Source organism: Pangasianodon hypophthalmus, chromosome 26, assembly GCF_027358585.1.
Source record: "Pangasianodon hypophthalmus isolate fPanHyp1 chromosome 26, fPanHyp1.pri, whole genome shotgun sequence".
NCBI classification, from domain to species: Eukaryota; Metazoa; Chordata; class Actinopteri; order Siluriformes; family Pangasiidae; genus Pangasianodon; species Pangasianodon hypophthalmus.
In genome coordinates, this window is record NC_069735.1 from 12,781,180 (window position 1) to 12,795,498 (window position 14,319).

A 14,319-nucleotide genomic window follows, 5' to 3' on the forward strand; every position below is an offset into this window, starting at 1 on the left:
GCTCATTTAAAAGCCTTACTTTTACCAGTGTGTGTGTGTGTGTGTGTGTTGCTTTGAATAAAAGTATCTGGTCGATAAATACTTATCAAGGGTATTTTTCTGGATCTGTATTCAAGGGTTTCAACATCCCAGTCTATCTGTTTTAAACTATTTGCTACTGGAAAAGTAAGTACCAAGTAAGTTATTTTGAAAAACTGCCCTACTTTTAAGTTACTCACAGCATTGCAGACTGGATGTGGCACATCAGACTGGATGTCAGAAAATTTTGTTTAGTTCCTTACCAAAGGTAGAGCAGACAGATGAAGAATGCTTATGAAGCTTACCCACAATGTCTCTAAAATTCTTTACCTGTTTTTTCTCCCCCTTTATGACAAACCAAAGTGCTTCATAGTTAATGCCTGCCATGACAGGGAACTGTTGTATCAACACATATAAGGAGAACTAAAAGTGAAAGTGGTTTTCAGAAACTGCTAGACTTAAGCAAGAGAAAGGTAGCTCAAATAACAGCTAGCTAGTCAGGAGAACAAAAATGAAAAAGGCATAATAAGTTAGTGATAAGGTCTGGGTGCCAATGAGGAATAGTGACAATGAAATCATCAGTCAATAGTGTTTTCTACTGTAAACCTGAACAGTTTTCAAAATGAAAATCGTGTTTTCTGATTGAATGATGAACTAGTCTGACTGAATTAAATTTAACAGCAATGTTTAGTTGTTTATATAATAGTGTACTTCGATACCAGTGTACAGTATGCTACCTTTAATATGCGGTGCTTGAAGACCTCTGACCATTTATATATACCAGGAAAGAACATATGTCATTCGTATGAACTTACGTGGTCTGCTATTGTGTGTCCACTTATTATTTTATTGTCCATACCTCATAGCCTTCTGTTTTGGTCACAATAAAGATATCAAAGGCTGATCCTTTGGAAATGGGACACCCTGATGTGTGTTCTTCATTCTCCCACATCCCATTCCTGCAGCTTTTTTGGACCACCAAGTCATTGTTGCGAAGGTTGAAGTAAAAAGCGATGTCGTCATCAACCTTCAGCCCAGTTATAAAATTAAATGAAAAGCTGTGTGTGACATGATTCTGGTTTAAGTCAATGTAATCCCACACATTTATTAGATATTTGTTCCCATTATTGAAAAACACATTGGTAGTTTATTTTTTATGTCATGTGGTCAGTGACATGAATACATATGATTAACTGGCTGCAAAAACATCCCCTTGGAAGTACAAAGCCATTCCTGCTCTCAGCCCTCCAGGAATTGTCAAAGTAAAGAATGCTCTGTGGTAAGTATAAGCACACAAATATATCAATTGTAATTTAGGCATAAGGCAGTATTTGCAGTTAACCTAGGCCATTTTGATACTTTTAATATTTTTTTCAGTACAGTTTACTGAACTGGACCTCTTTGGACAGAACATTTATTCTTGTTTTTTTTTTTTAATCTATCTATCCAGCTAATTGATTTGTGTATTTTTTATTTACTTGAATTCTCTAAAGGTCACATGTAAATGTCGCAGTCCACCTGGTCTGACCAGTGCAACAAGATTATTTATTTATTCATTTATTTCCTAAAAACTCAGTGAACTTGTATTCAATATGTTTAATATGATTTTGGGATTGATTTTGAATTGTTGCTACTCACAGCACTGTTCACAACATTTGTAACCTTTGACTTGATTGCAGAGAGAGACCATCGTGACATGCCCATACTGGTCATTATCTTTGTCCTTAAAGAAGGAAGGCGTGAGTAAGTTCTGTAGAAAACAAAATGATGTTCTATATACAATAAATACTGTAATTTAAAAATCTATGTTTACTTTTTACTGACAAGCATAACTATTAATCATTTGATTTACTTATTTTTGTTTTTATCTCTGTACCCATACTGAGACAAATAAGTGTAGTAGAATGCACACTATTTATCTTACCTGATTTGTAATACAATTAAAAGTTGATTTTGATTTTAATACTTCATTGATTTTTTTAAAATAATTAAAATAATGAAAGAATTAAATCATTTGCTCTTACCAATTTACCAATTTATCAGATCTTCCATGTAGCTATGAAAAATCACACCAAACTCATATGCATGCATGAAGAGGAATAGCAAAAAATCTCATATAATCTTAACTGACTCATGACCGACTCACTTGCCATGAAACGTGAAGTGGACAGAGTACCTGTTTTCATTCACTCCTACATTACTAACAGCTCTGTGTCAGTATTGTTCTGTTGGCTTTAGTCCAGTCAGTGTGAAGCTGGTCTGTGCATCTGAAGTGTCTGTATCTTTCTATGTGGCAACATAAGCTGCTGAATCAGTTGGCTGTGTCATCCTGTACTCAACTCTGAGCCATACCGTCTCTCCAGTTGAGGATTTTGAAAGCTTTAGGGCGACATTAGCACCACTGGTCTCCACAGAGGGTTTGGGCGGTTTGGATAGAGGCTGGAACTTAGAATCTGTCAGGAAGCGTTTCTGATAAAGTCAGGAGGAGGTTCTTGGATTGGTGGGGTCAGAGATGGAGGCAATGATGAACTTAATTATTTTTTTTATTTTTATTGACCTTTGAAAAAGTTTCTGCCTCGAGTATTCAGAAATGTCAGGAGAAGTGGACAAGGCTGTGTTTGGAGTGAGGAAATTTTCTCACTTGTTTGCTCCAACACTGTAAACCCTTCATAGTTCAGAAAGTCTTGTACAGATGCTAGTTAGGGGTCTTCATACTTTAGAGATGTAAAAGACAAACATACTATCAAATCAACTTCAGGATCAAAAAGGATGGATCTGAATGACCACAATGACATCACAACTGTCAGGTCCTTCAGCCCACTGGTATAGGAACTCAATATATTTAATTGATTCGTAATGTCCTCTAACCTTTTGTTCATGTTGCTAGCAGTGAAGGGTGATGGGTAATGGTTGCTCAGGATGTCCTCCAGTGCCTTGTCCTCCTGTGCCCCACTCCGAATATCTGGCAAAACTCTGGACAGGGCCTTCTGGAATGCTATCTTATAATAACTGTAATGCCTGAAACTTGAGCAATCTGTCTTTTACATCAGGGTAGTAGTTTCATCTGTAGTTTGTTTGTTGACCAAATCACTGCATCTTCTCTCTACCTCTCCCAGTTCCTCCAGCAGATTTTCTGTTTCATACACCAGGCTCATGCTGATTTCTCTTGCCAACTTGGCAGCCTTAGCATCCAAAAACGTGAGAGGATACAGCTACACAGTCAGTGGTGGGCAACCTCTTGTACACCTCCAGGGCTTCCTTGTAAGTGGAGGGGTTTTGTTCGAGTTCATAGTCACCATAAAATGTGACACTGATATTCTCAGCCATATTCTTTTCATCTTCAGTCATTTACACTAAACTTGTCTGCTGTGTATATCTGATGAGTTAAGTCAAATGAACATAACAATCTCAAACCTGCCAACAAGACCTCTTTCAATTCCATTTTAAAAAGCATTTCAGTCCACATTGGCCATGTCACAGATGCGTAAGTGAAGCATAAAATTTCAGTTCCAATCCTCAGTCTCATGTCACTTTTTTTTAGTGAACGGTTTTGTAATTACAGCTGCCACATTGCTACAAAAAAAAGTTAAAAAAAGTCTTAGTATAGAAAACTGGAGAGAAACAAGACTTCTTGTATCACTCAAATGGAGCTTAATCCATAAACAACAGTTGATATCATAACTGGTAATGTAATTTGCCAAAACAGATTAAAGTCTGCCAGAAGCTTGTATGGAGACACAGCTGAGACATGTTACTAAACGCTTGACATGATGCTTGATGCGGCCTTTGAAACAATGCTTACGTGATGCATCCCATGTAAATTTGGAATAATATCTGTGACCCAATATACAATCTGAAAGTATATTAACTTTTGTATACATACTGTATATTTTTCATGTTTCAACAAATCAAATTTTAACATCATAAATAAGATTTCACACTGGTAATAATTTAAATTCTATCTGAAATAAAGTAGTCACTATGGAAGTTATACAGCATGCCTAGATACAGAGGTCTTGCCAGGGCTGCCATTTTAATGTATCTAGAATCTATGACTATTGGAAGAGAAGGGTTCAAGAAGGAGGAATTATCACCTGGTTTTCCAATATTACACATTCATGAGCATATAATTCAAGTTGAAATCAGGTGTAGTTGATTGGAAAATGTAATCGAGGAGCATGAAGGACCTTAACTTCAAGCCTCTTAAAGTAGGAATCAGTCATAACTGCTCAACTAATTTTTACACATACAAATAAAAGCAATTTATAAAGATTACTGATAAGGCCTCATTACTTGTCAAATTACAGCATATGTTGCTAGTCAAAAGTGCAACTACAAAACATAACCTTAATTTTTTTTTTTAACTTACAGTACATAAATAATCCACTAAAGGTTATGCATTAAAAGGTAACTGTTGTCCCTAGTCAGTAATGTTAGTTGCTTATCTGGACTTTTGTAAACAAGGAATTTTATGTAACTGGACCTTTACAAATTTTACCCGAATACCACTGGCCTAAATGGCAATGAGCAGGTTAAGCATTTATTCATTTATCTCCAGTAATTAGGGCTATAATAATACAATGTATCATATCATTTTATTCGATACAAGGCTCTCAATTTGATATATTAGCATATAGATGCAGTAAAGACTACATCATATAGTAACCAATTCATCAGAAAATTCCATTTCCATTTCTTATATTGCATAAGGTGTAATAAACATTTAAACCTAATCAAGCCCCCCTCTGAAAAAAGTAGCTTCCTCTTTATGTCAAAATGTAAAAGTGTGCTAAATCTGCCAAATATGTGTACAATACAACTACGCTAATACCACGAACACATATACAGTATATATGCACACATACACATGCACACATACAGTATATTAATGAAGTCAGTAAGGGACCATCTAGAATGTGCATGACACGAACAACTAGTATGTACAATTCTACCAAGACTAGTCAGCTACTTCGCAGGGTATCTATTTTTATTACTGTTTTTCAGGATTAAGATACAGTATGGACTCAGTACAGTGTAAGTCACTACAAATTACAAAAGTCTCAAAAGTACAGTAATAAAATCATATTTCAAACAAACAAACAAACAAAACACTAAATATCCAGAATTTGATATTTCAACATTTTGAAGGTTGTAGTAGTAGGGTGTAAGACTCACTAAAAATGCAATATTACATAAGTGTTACAATAATAAATCTGATTCTTGTTTATTTTTATTTTATTTATTTTATTTGTATTTATCTGTTTTTGTGCAAAAAAGAAAGAAAGATTTTTTTATAAACACCTATATGAACCCAAATGCATTACATTAAAACTGTTTATCATTTTCATATTTTTCTTAATTAGTGAATTAAAATGAAATGAAAATTAACTAGATTTTGAAGATATTTTTCAATTGTAATGATTTTTTTAAATTTTCACAAATAAAATCAGTAATTGGAATTAGACATGTAAAATCAGATGCACTTAATTACTGTAACGAATCCGGCCTCTGTGGTTCCCTCTGATCGTCACCAGAGGTCACCATCACCCGAGTACTGACTTTCCTCTCTAAACTACATTTCCCATCACCCCGCGCCCAGCACTGATTACGAGCTCACCTGCAGCTTATTACCGGGACTACTTAAGCCTCTGTCTCACGCTCACTCTTTGCGAAGTCTTGTTTTGCCCCGGCTGATATTTCTGAGTGTTTCTACCTTCTTTGTTGGATTACCGTGTTTGACCTTGGACTGTTTTCTCTTGTTTCTGGATTCTTTGCTGCCTGCCCTGATCATCTGCCTGCGGGATTACTCTGCCTTTGTCTCGCCTCTGATTACCCTGTTTGCTGTTGCTCAACCACGCCTGTACAACTGTGTCTGCCTTTTATTAAACGCTGCGCATGGATCCTCACTCTGTTGACTCCTCGTTACAATTACACTCTTATTGCTATCAACTACATCAACTAGAGTAAAAAAATAATTTTGATGATTTTAATTATGGCAAAAAAAAAAAAAAAGAGCCCTAAGAGGGAACTTACTCAGGGACCCCACCTGCACCAATTTTATATGCAAGAATGAAGAACATTAATGCTTCATTATCTTGGATAAAGAAAAAACAGTTTAATAAACAATGAAATTAAAAACAACTAAGCCAAACAAGAACTAAATACACAAATAATTAAATCTCTAAACAAGTAAATTATATACATAAAATAAAGAAACAAAATTTGAATATACAAAAAATTGACAAATTTACTTTTTTATTATTTTTATCATTGGTTGTGCTCATCTCAGTTGCTATACATAATACTGTGCGAAAGTCTTAGGCACCTGTAAAGAAATGTTGTACAGCAAAGATGCCTTCAAAAATAATGAAAGTAAACTAAAAAATAATTTAAAATAATGAAATTTTTCAACATAAATGAAATCTACTAGTAAAGTACGCAGTAATAAATTAAACAATATTAACACAACACATACAGTTTTACAAGGAGACTGGCTGTGAGGTCTTTCTGAGCATCTTGGAGAATCTGACAGTTCTTCTTGAGACTTTGTGACATTTCTTCCTGATGTAGCAAGTGATGTATTTTGATCTTTACTTTATTTTGATCTTTATTTCAAGTAGTAATAGTTCTATACAAAACTGTTTTGGTTAATATATATTTCTGGGATGCCTTGCTTGAATAGCATACTTTAGATCCATGGTTCTCAAACTGGGGTCTGCGGCTCCCATGGAAGTCCATGATATATATCCAGTGGTCCCTGACTGTATTGCTTTTTTTTTTATAGAAATGACTATGAACCTGTTTCAAGGTTGTTATGGTTACTATTTAGTTGTCATTGCCTAATCACCCAGGAAGTGCTGTTAACATGGCACACAAACTTACTACATCTAGGTGAGAGGAAAGTTCAGGATTAAAAAGCTCTAATGGCTCGAATCAGTTATTCAGTACTATCAGTTATATGATAGTACATGTTATTGTTCTTAAAATTAAATTTGTACTGTGATCTTAAGGGGGTCCTTGGAAGCTCTTTAAGATTTAGAAAGGGTCATTGACAGCAAAAAGTTTGAGTATACCTCTGCCTTAGATATTTACATTTACATTTATGGCATTTGGCAGATGCCCTTCTCCAGAGCGACTTACAAAAGTGCTTTGAAGTCTATCAAAAATACACTCTGATACTGGCTCACAAACTAGGAATACCATCAGTCCAAAAACTCTGTTGGAGAGATAATAGACAGGCGCTCAGACAATAGTTTTTTTTTTTGTAAGTGCTAACTTAGAGGTAAGTCTTTAGACGTCGTTTGAAGACAGCCAGTGACTCAGCTGTTCGGACATTTAGGAGAAGCTCATTCCACCACCTTGATGCCAGAACAGAGAAGAGTCTCGATGCAGGTCTTCCTTGTACCCTGAGAGATGGTGGGACCAGTCGAGCAGTGCTAGAGGATCGGAGGGAGCGTGGTGCAGTGCGGGGTGTGATAAGTGCTCTAAGATAAGTGGGTGCTGGTCCGTTTTTGGCTTTGTAGGCGAGCATCAGTGTTTTAAATCTGATGCGGGCAGCTACAGGAAGCCAGTGGAGGGAGCGTAGCAATGGGGTGGTGTGGGAGACCTTAGGAAGGTTGAAAACCAGTCGTGCAGTTGCATTCTGGATCAGTTGCGGAGGACAAATGGTGCACAGAGGCAGACCTGCCAGGAGCGCATTGCAGTAGTCCAGTCTTGAAATGATAAGGAACTGAACAAGCACCTGTGTGGCCTGTGTGGAAAGAAATGGACGAATTCTTCTGATGTTATAAAGGAGAAATCGACATGAGCATGTCAGATTAGCAGAATTCAACTGCTGGCTCCTGGTTACAAAAAGTTATAAAAGTACTGCATGTAACTGATCCATAATGAAATGTTCAAACATTTTTTTTTTTTTTATAAAGTAGCATGGTTAAGGCTTGGGGTCACAGAAAATTTGGTTATGACTTATGACAAGTTTGTCAAACTTGTGTTTATGGTTATCTATATCAGTATAACATGATATTAAGGCTATAACTATTTAAACTCCTAAACTGCATTAATTCATGAATGGCCTTTATATGTCATAGACTATTATATTTTTAAAACCGATCAATTGTAATATTGTAATAGCATTTATTTCCACCAGATGGCACCAGCATCCCTTTGAATGACAACTCGAGTGGACCCTAAATTCTTGGAATATAAACGAACTCCAAGAGTTTCAAAGGTGAACCATAGACATATTTAAAGAAATCACATTATGCAGATAATATCTATACTATTTCATAGTTCTGTCTATCATATTTCCATCACACCACATGTTCTATTCAGAAGCTACTGAAGACCTAGATTAAGTGGTTTAGTTGAGTTAGATTAGGGCTAGAACTAATCACTGCAGGGGCAGGGTTGGGCAGCCATGATGCCATTTATTCCTAAAACACAATTTCAGAATTTGGCTGATCAACATGCCACAAGTGATCGCTTGCTTTTCCAAAAATAACACTGTTTATAGCTGTTTACACAGGTAAACCTAATTTGCAATGGAAACTGTCATAGTAAAGGCTGATGTAGGTGACCACCCTGTGTTTTTCCTCCAGTGGCTCCAGTGGCCGGGGATCTTTCTTCTTTACAAGCACAGGCATTTCCCTGAGAAGCAGGAGGGGCACTCGGGGAAAGCCGATTGGTGATCGGTGCATACTTGCACATTAATCTACACTACCATACTAACAGCGTAACTTTACAATTACCCATCACAAGTTCAGTACTACTTCAGTACAAACTTCTTCATACTTGCATACTCAAAACATCTTTGTACACAGCCACTACAATACTAGCACACTACATCAATGTACCTGAATGCATTCCTGTGATGAAGCGACCGATGATGATCATCTCAGGAATGCCAATATGCCTGCTAAAGCACATGAGTCCACCAGCTACAAACACTAGAACTGTGCTCTTCACCAATGTCCCTCTTCTACACAAAAACACAGAGAGGAACAACAAAATATATGTCTATGTCCACCAATGGCAAAAATTGACACGGTAATGGAGAAAAGCATTGTGATGCTTTCGTTGCTCAGACCGCTCCCATTACGCCTCACTGCAGTGCGGTTATAAAAGTCCTTTATATTTACTGGGAGGATGTGCAAACAGAACACATGAAGAAATATAGGCTGTTCTTCATTTCAATTACATTATACAGTATGCTCTTACTTTATATAAATTAATTATAGACTAATAACCCAGAAAATGCAAGTAATCTGCCAAACTATACACAAATTTTGCTTTCCACAGTTTACATGGATCTGATTAAAGCATATAAATATAAGATGACGTGCTGCACAAAAGAATCCTGAAAACACACATGCTTCACATGTATAATCACACAATTCAGATGAGAAGTGTGGTTTTACACATGTGGTTTTTAAACATGTTGCAATCAATTTTTTTTCTACATACTGTTTTTTGACACGTCATGCATGTGTTTTCACTTTCACATGATTTTTACGCATGTAGTGCATGTGTTAATCTTCATATGATTATTTTCACACAATTCACGTTCACATGTCAATTTTTACACATGTAATTCAGGAGTTATTATTTTCACATGTGATTTTTATATGTAATTTGACTAACTGATGAGCATGAGCATTTACAATCCAAGAATTAGGAATACAAAATATTCAAAAGATGATAGAATTTTAAAGTATAACAAATTTTAAAAGTACATTAATCTAAGATAAAGGTATTTATTTTTCATGTAATTTTTACACAAGAAATTCCAATGTTTTTATTTTCACATGTGACTTACACATGTAATTAATATCTTTTCATATCATGTGATTTTTTTTTACTTGCAATTTATTTTTCATGTGATTTTTTTAATTTACATTTGTAGTGCAGGTATTTTAATTTAAACTTTTTTTCCCCAAACATAGTGCATGTTTTTTCAAGGATTTTTTTCCAACATGAGTCATTTCCACATGTGATTTTCTTTACTACTGTAGTGCATCCTTTGTTTTTATATGATTTTTACATGTGCACTTCATGTATTTTTATTTTCACATGAGATTTTTTACACATGTAGTGCATGAGTTTTAGGACACATGGTTCATATAACTCGGCTTGAACAGCTTGAGCTGCTTTGGACCTTGGCAAGACAATGATGAATTATTCAGTTTATGCTGCAGAGACTACAGTTATTACTCTGTCATCTGTTCAGAGTTATTAAGTAGTACAACAGAAGTAGTACAAGTCGTACAACAGAAATGCGAGTTTGAACACAGCAACACAGAGGAAATGCAGAGGAAACATGTGCTACCCTTCACCCGCCTCGATTTGTGGCAGACATGTGATATAGGGGAGGCCAAGCTAGTGAGCAGAAACTGGCGAACTGGGTGAAAGTAGAGTTAAATATCCAAAAAAGAATGTTATTCAGGTCCATCAAAAAATTATTAAAAAGGCAATACATGATATGGTGCCAAAACTCTCTAATAATCAATGATAGTTGAAAGGGATGTAATATTTGGACAGTTGGTCATTAGCTGCCCCTTTCATCCTTATGGTACAAAATTTAATGCTCCCTGTAAGCCAATTTTAAAGAACATAAGAAATACTGTAAAAAAAAAAGACTTGCCTCTCTCTCTCCCTCCCTCTCTCTCTCTCTCTCTCTCTCTCAATCTCTCTTTCTGCTCTTCACAACACCAACATACAATATCCTTTTATTCACTGATAATTTAAGGACTCAAATTTGATTTGTTCAACAGTTTACAGTCTTTTCACTAATGGATGCTACAGAACATGCTATTAGTCCACCTTCTCAACAGCAGGATTTTACAAGAATTGGTAAACAATTTCATATCCAAATTCCAAAGAATTTGCACCACCACTTAATCCAAATAAAAAATTATGAATAGATAAGGTTAGGGTGAAGAGTGGGATTAATGGATTAAATCTTTTTATGACTTTGTGTGAAATCATTCCTACATGAATGATTCATACTCCTTAAATTGTTCCTGCTATAATGAAGTGGTGGAAAGGACAAACCACTATTATAATACAAGTAATGAATAGTCACACTCTGTCAAAATCTGTTACTATCAGGATTTTGATACTCACCTGAGCAGGAGAATTGACTACAGCTAGGTTATAGCCATAGAGCATGGAGCTGCCAAAAGACGAGAGCAGTGCTGCTGCTAGCAGGGTCGAGGTTAAATGCTGAAGAAACAAAACACAAACAGAATGAAATACCTGGAACAAAGTCATCTGGAAAACAAATTAGTGAATACCACTGGCATCCAACCAAAATGCATGAGCACGTCCCACTTATTAATTTAATTGCATCGATCATGCGGTGCTTTTATTTACCACGTGATTTCTTCAAAAAGCCTTTGTTCTATTAAATATTTAAAACAAGTTACAAATACTCTTAATACAACAGTGTTATGAAGGGACTGTAAATGGTATGGCAGCCTATTAGGTATAAGAATAGTGCCTTTGAGCTACAGATCAGAAGGTCATGGGTTGAAATACCAGCACCACCAAGCTGTCATGGTCGGGGCTTTGAGCAAAACTCTTAGCCTCCATCTTTTCACTTGTACTCTACCTCAAATATAAGTCGATTTAGATAAAAAGCATCAGCCATTTGAACAAATGTCATGGATTATATAGTAGAGTAGAAGGATCTAATAAAGTGGCCACTGAGAGTATGTCACATGGTTTGCACAAAGCATGCTGAAAGTAATGGATTACATTCATCTAGCTGTGCACATGACTGCATTAGCAAAAGCATGAGATATAGCCAAGACTTCTGAGAGTGTGCAGCCAGAAGTCTTGGAACAGAGTCAGTCTTTGATTCAATCTTAAATCTCTCTTAAGGCCTTCTCCTGCATCAGGAGGACTAGCCTTTATTTTGTAAGGAAACAATTAGTCATTGTTCTTAAAAACAAAAGTAACATGAAAGTGGAAATGGCTGGGAGGTGTATTTGAGCAAACTTACAATATACCATATTAAACATGATGCATTAGATAAAAAAACATTTTTTTGTCTTTGAATTTGATTAAATATATATGTATAACACACACACATTTTATATATATATATATATATATATATATATATATATATATATATATATATATATATATATATATAAAATATATAAAATAGATAGATAAACTGATAGATCAGTAAACAAACAAACACAAACATTCATGTGACTCACCCTTCTGATTTTTCCGTATGGCTCGGTTAAAACTTCCTCCGCCATTTAGCAATGCATATGCAAATTTCCAAACAGAGAGAAAGAGAAAAGTTGCTTATTGTAATCGTCTCCACAGCATTCAGGCTCACAGAGGGAGCCTACCAGTCTGTGTGCAGCACCTGCTCCTCCTCCTTCACCTCTCATGACCAACTCGTGCATCATCTCCTCAAGTGCTGTCAGCTTGCTACATATAAACTCGAGTGCAGCACTAACAGTCTAATGTCTAGTGACATTCCTGAGAATGAGAAATTCCTGAGGATTCACACTACTGTTAAGTTTGTGGAAAATTGGTTAGAATTCCTACAAATTTTTCATGAGATCAAACTGCAAAGGCAGGAAATCTGCAACCAATTAAATAAATATCTTTAAAAGAAATATTGCTTTTATTACAACCTTTTGGGCTTGTTGTGTAAACCATTTTTGGTGGCTTAATAAGAATTAAGGACAGTGTGCTGAAATATTTTTCACACATAAGCTGTATAGATGGCCTCCTGCAGTGTATATCTTTTAATATATGACTGTTATGTCTTCCTTTGACCTTCAAAAATGCCTTTGACCTCTGACCCTAATTATCAAATTTTACATAACACAGTGGTGTGAACATGGCCTGAATTTTGTTACCACCGTAAAGTGGATTATTTGCCAATAAAAGCATGTCCCAAAGTGTTTTCTACGTGTTGTACCATATCGATTTGCCAACAATTTTTTTTTGTTTATTTACTGAAAAATCACATTTTGTACTTTTTATCTATTTATAGTTATGTTTAATGTTTTAGAACACCCATCAAACAAGTTATTTCCTGTTATCACTTGTTATAGCAGCTATAAACAGTCATTCCCTTACCAGTCTCTCTTTTCCTTTCTCTCTTAAAGTTAAAAGACAATCAATCAATCAATCAATCAATCAGCTTGAGAAAGTGCAAAGTCCTGTAAAGGAAAATGTAAGCTTTACCTATGACTGTTTCATAGCGCTGATACTGGAGACTCCTTCCATAAATGCTAAATGAACATCTCCTCACAGAAAACCTCACCATTGGAAATATATGTCCACTTTTTTATTCTGTTTATCTGGAGGATCTGCTATACAGGTCCCTAATAATATATTAGAATGAATGCATCAATATAAACCTGTGATTTGCTTTGCAGTTAGCACTATTGTCATAGCTGCTGTTATAGCAAAATAATCAACACCTGACCAGTCAGATTTGAGAATTCAGCAGTGCCCTGGTATAAGAATCAATTTCAGTTACTAAATTAATTTTTTGTTTAAACTGTCAGAAGACACATTTTAGAGTTGTGAACCTTGATTTTTTGTACCATGTCTAATAAATGATGATGACATGTCTAATCAATACATCTGAAATAATAACTGATCATTCTTTTGCACCATGTTGGCATAAACTCCTGCATGAACTCAAAAGAATGCAAAGTCTTAGCACAAGAACCTCACATGTTCCTCTCTTTCTATTTCTAAGTCTTGTTACGTTTTTTTAATCACAGCATTGAAACATAACATGGATTGAGATTAATTTATACCCATATTGTGACTGATATTCTAATGTGACATATCAATAGTTACAGCTGTTTCTGTAGTTTGTCGTCTGTAGACCAGCTTGCTTAAAAGCAGCAGTGGCATTTGGACATGATATGTAACAACCACGTGTTTCTGCTTTAAATACGTTGCTCAGAGAGTTCCTAAAACAATTCAAACTTGCCTTTCACATGAAGGTCACACTTCAAATCCTTTGGGTCATATGACTCTCAGTAAAATGTGTATAGAATCAGACAGTCTTTCGGAAGAGTCAGTGACTTTCACACAGGACACTATTCATGGTTTCTCTAGCTTCCTCTTTTTCCTTGCTGGCTTTAAATCACACCAAAGTCACATGTTTTCTGTCATATATTTTAAACAATTAATCAAGTTGGTTTTTCTTTGTTTTTGGTTTAAGCATATTAACCATGATTTATTTATTTACATACAATAAAGCAAGTCTCAGCATTGCCACCTGACAGTTCCAGGGTGTCCAGTTTGGGT

General features: G+C 35.6%; 1 protein-coding gene and 1 pseudogene across 1 annotated transcript; both read right to left on the reverse strand.

Moving 5' to 3' along the window:
- Positions 1 to 2,160: 2,160 nt before the first annotated feature.
- On the reverse strand, positions 2,161 to 3,435 carry LOC128317490 (cytolytic toxin-alpha-like; annotated as a pseudogene).
- Positions 3,436 to 6,070: 2,635 nt separating this feature from the next.
- Positions 6,071 to 12,880, reverse strand: LOC128317534 (uncharacterized). The gene is made up of 3 exons (XM_053229768.1): positions 12,246 to 12,880; positions 11,140 to 11,238; positions 6,071 to 7,768 (listed from the first exon to the last, which is right to left on the reverse strand). Exons 1-3 carry the CDS (start codon positions 12,288 to 12,290, stop codon positions 7,295 to 7,297), a joined length of 618 nt encoding a protein of 205 aa, XP_053085743.1. The 5' UTR covers positions 12,291 to 12,880; the 3' UTR covers positions 6,071 to 7,294.
- Between the last annotated feature and the right edge of the window lie 1,439 nt (positions 12,881 to 14,319).

Excerpts from the sequence above, each read along its gene's own strand:
- LOC128317534 (XM_053229768.1), bottom strand. The coding sequence starts at position 12,290 with ATGGCGGAGGAAGTTTTAACCGAGCCATACGGAAAAATCAGAAGG. Across the intron at positions 11,239-12,245 it reads CATACGGAAAAATCAGAAGG|CATTTAACCTCGACCCTGCT; the intron begins GTGAGTCACATG and ends TTGTTTCTTCAG. Across the intron at positions 7,769-11,139 it reads TAGTCAATTCTCCTGCTCAG|GCCACACAGGTGCTTGTTCA; the intron begins GTGAGTATCAAA and ends CTTTCCACACAG.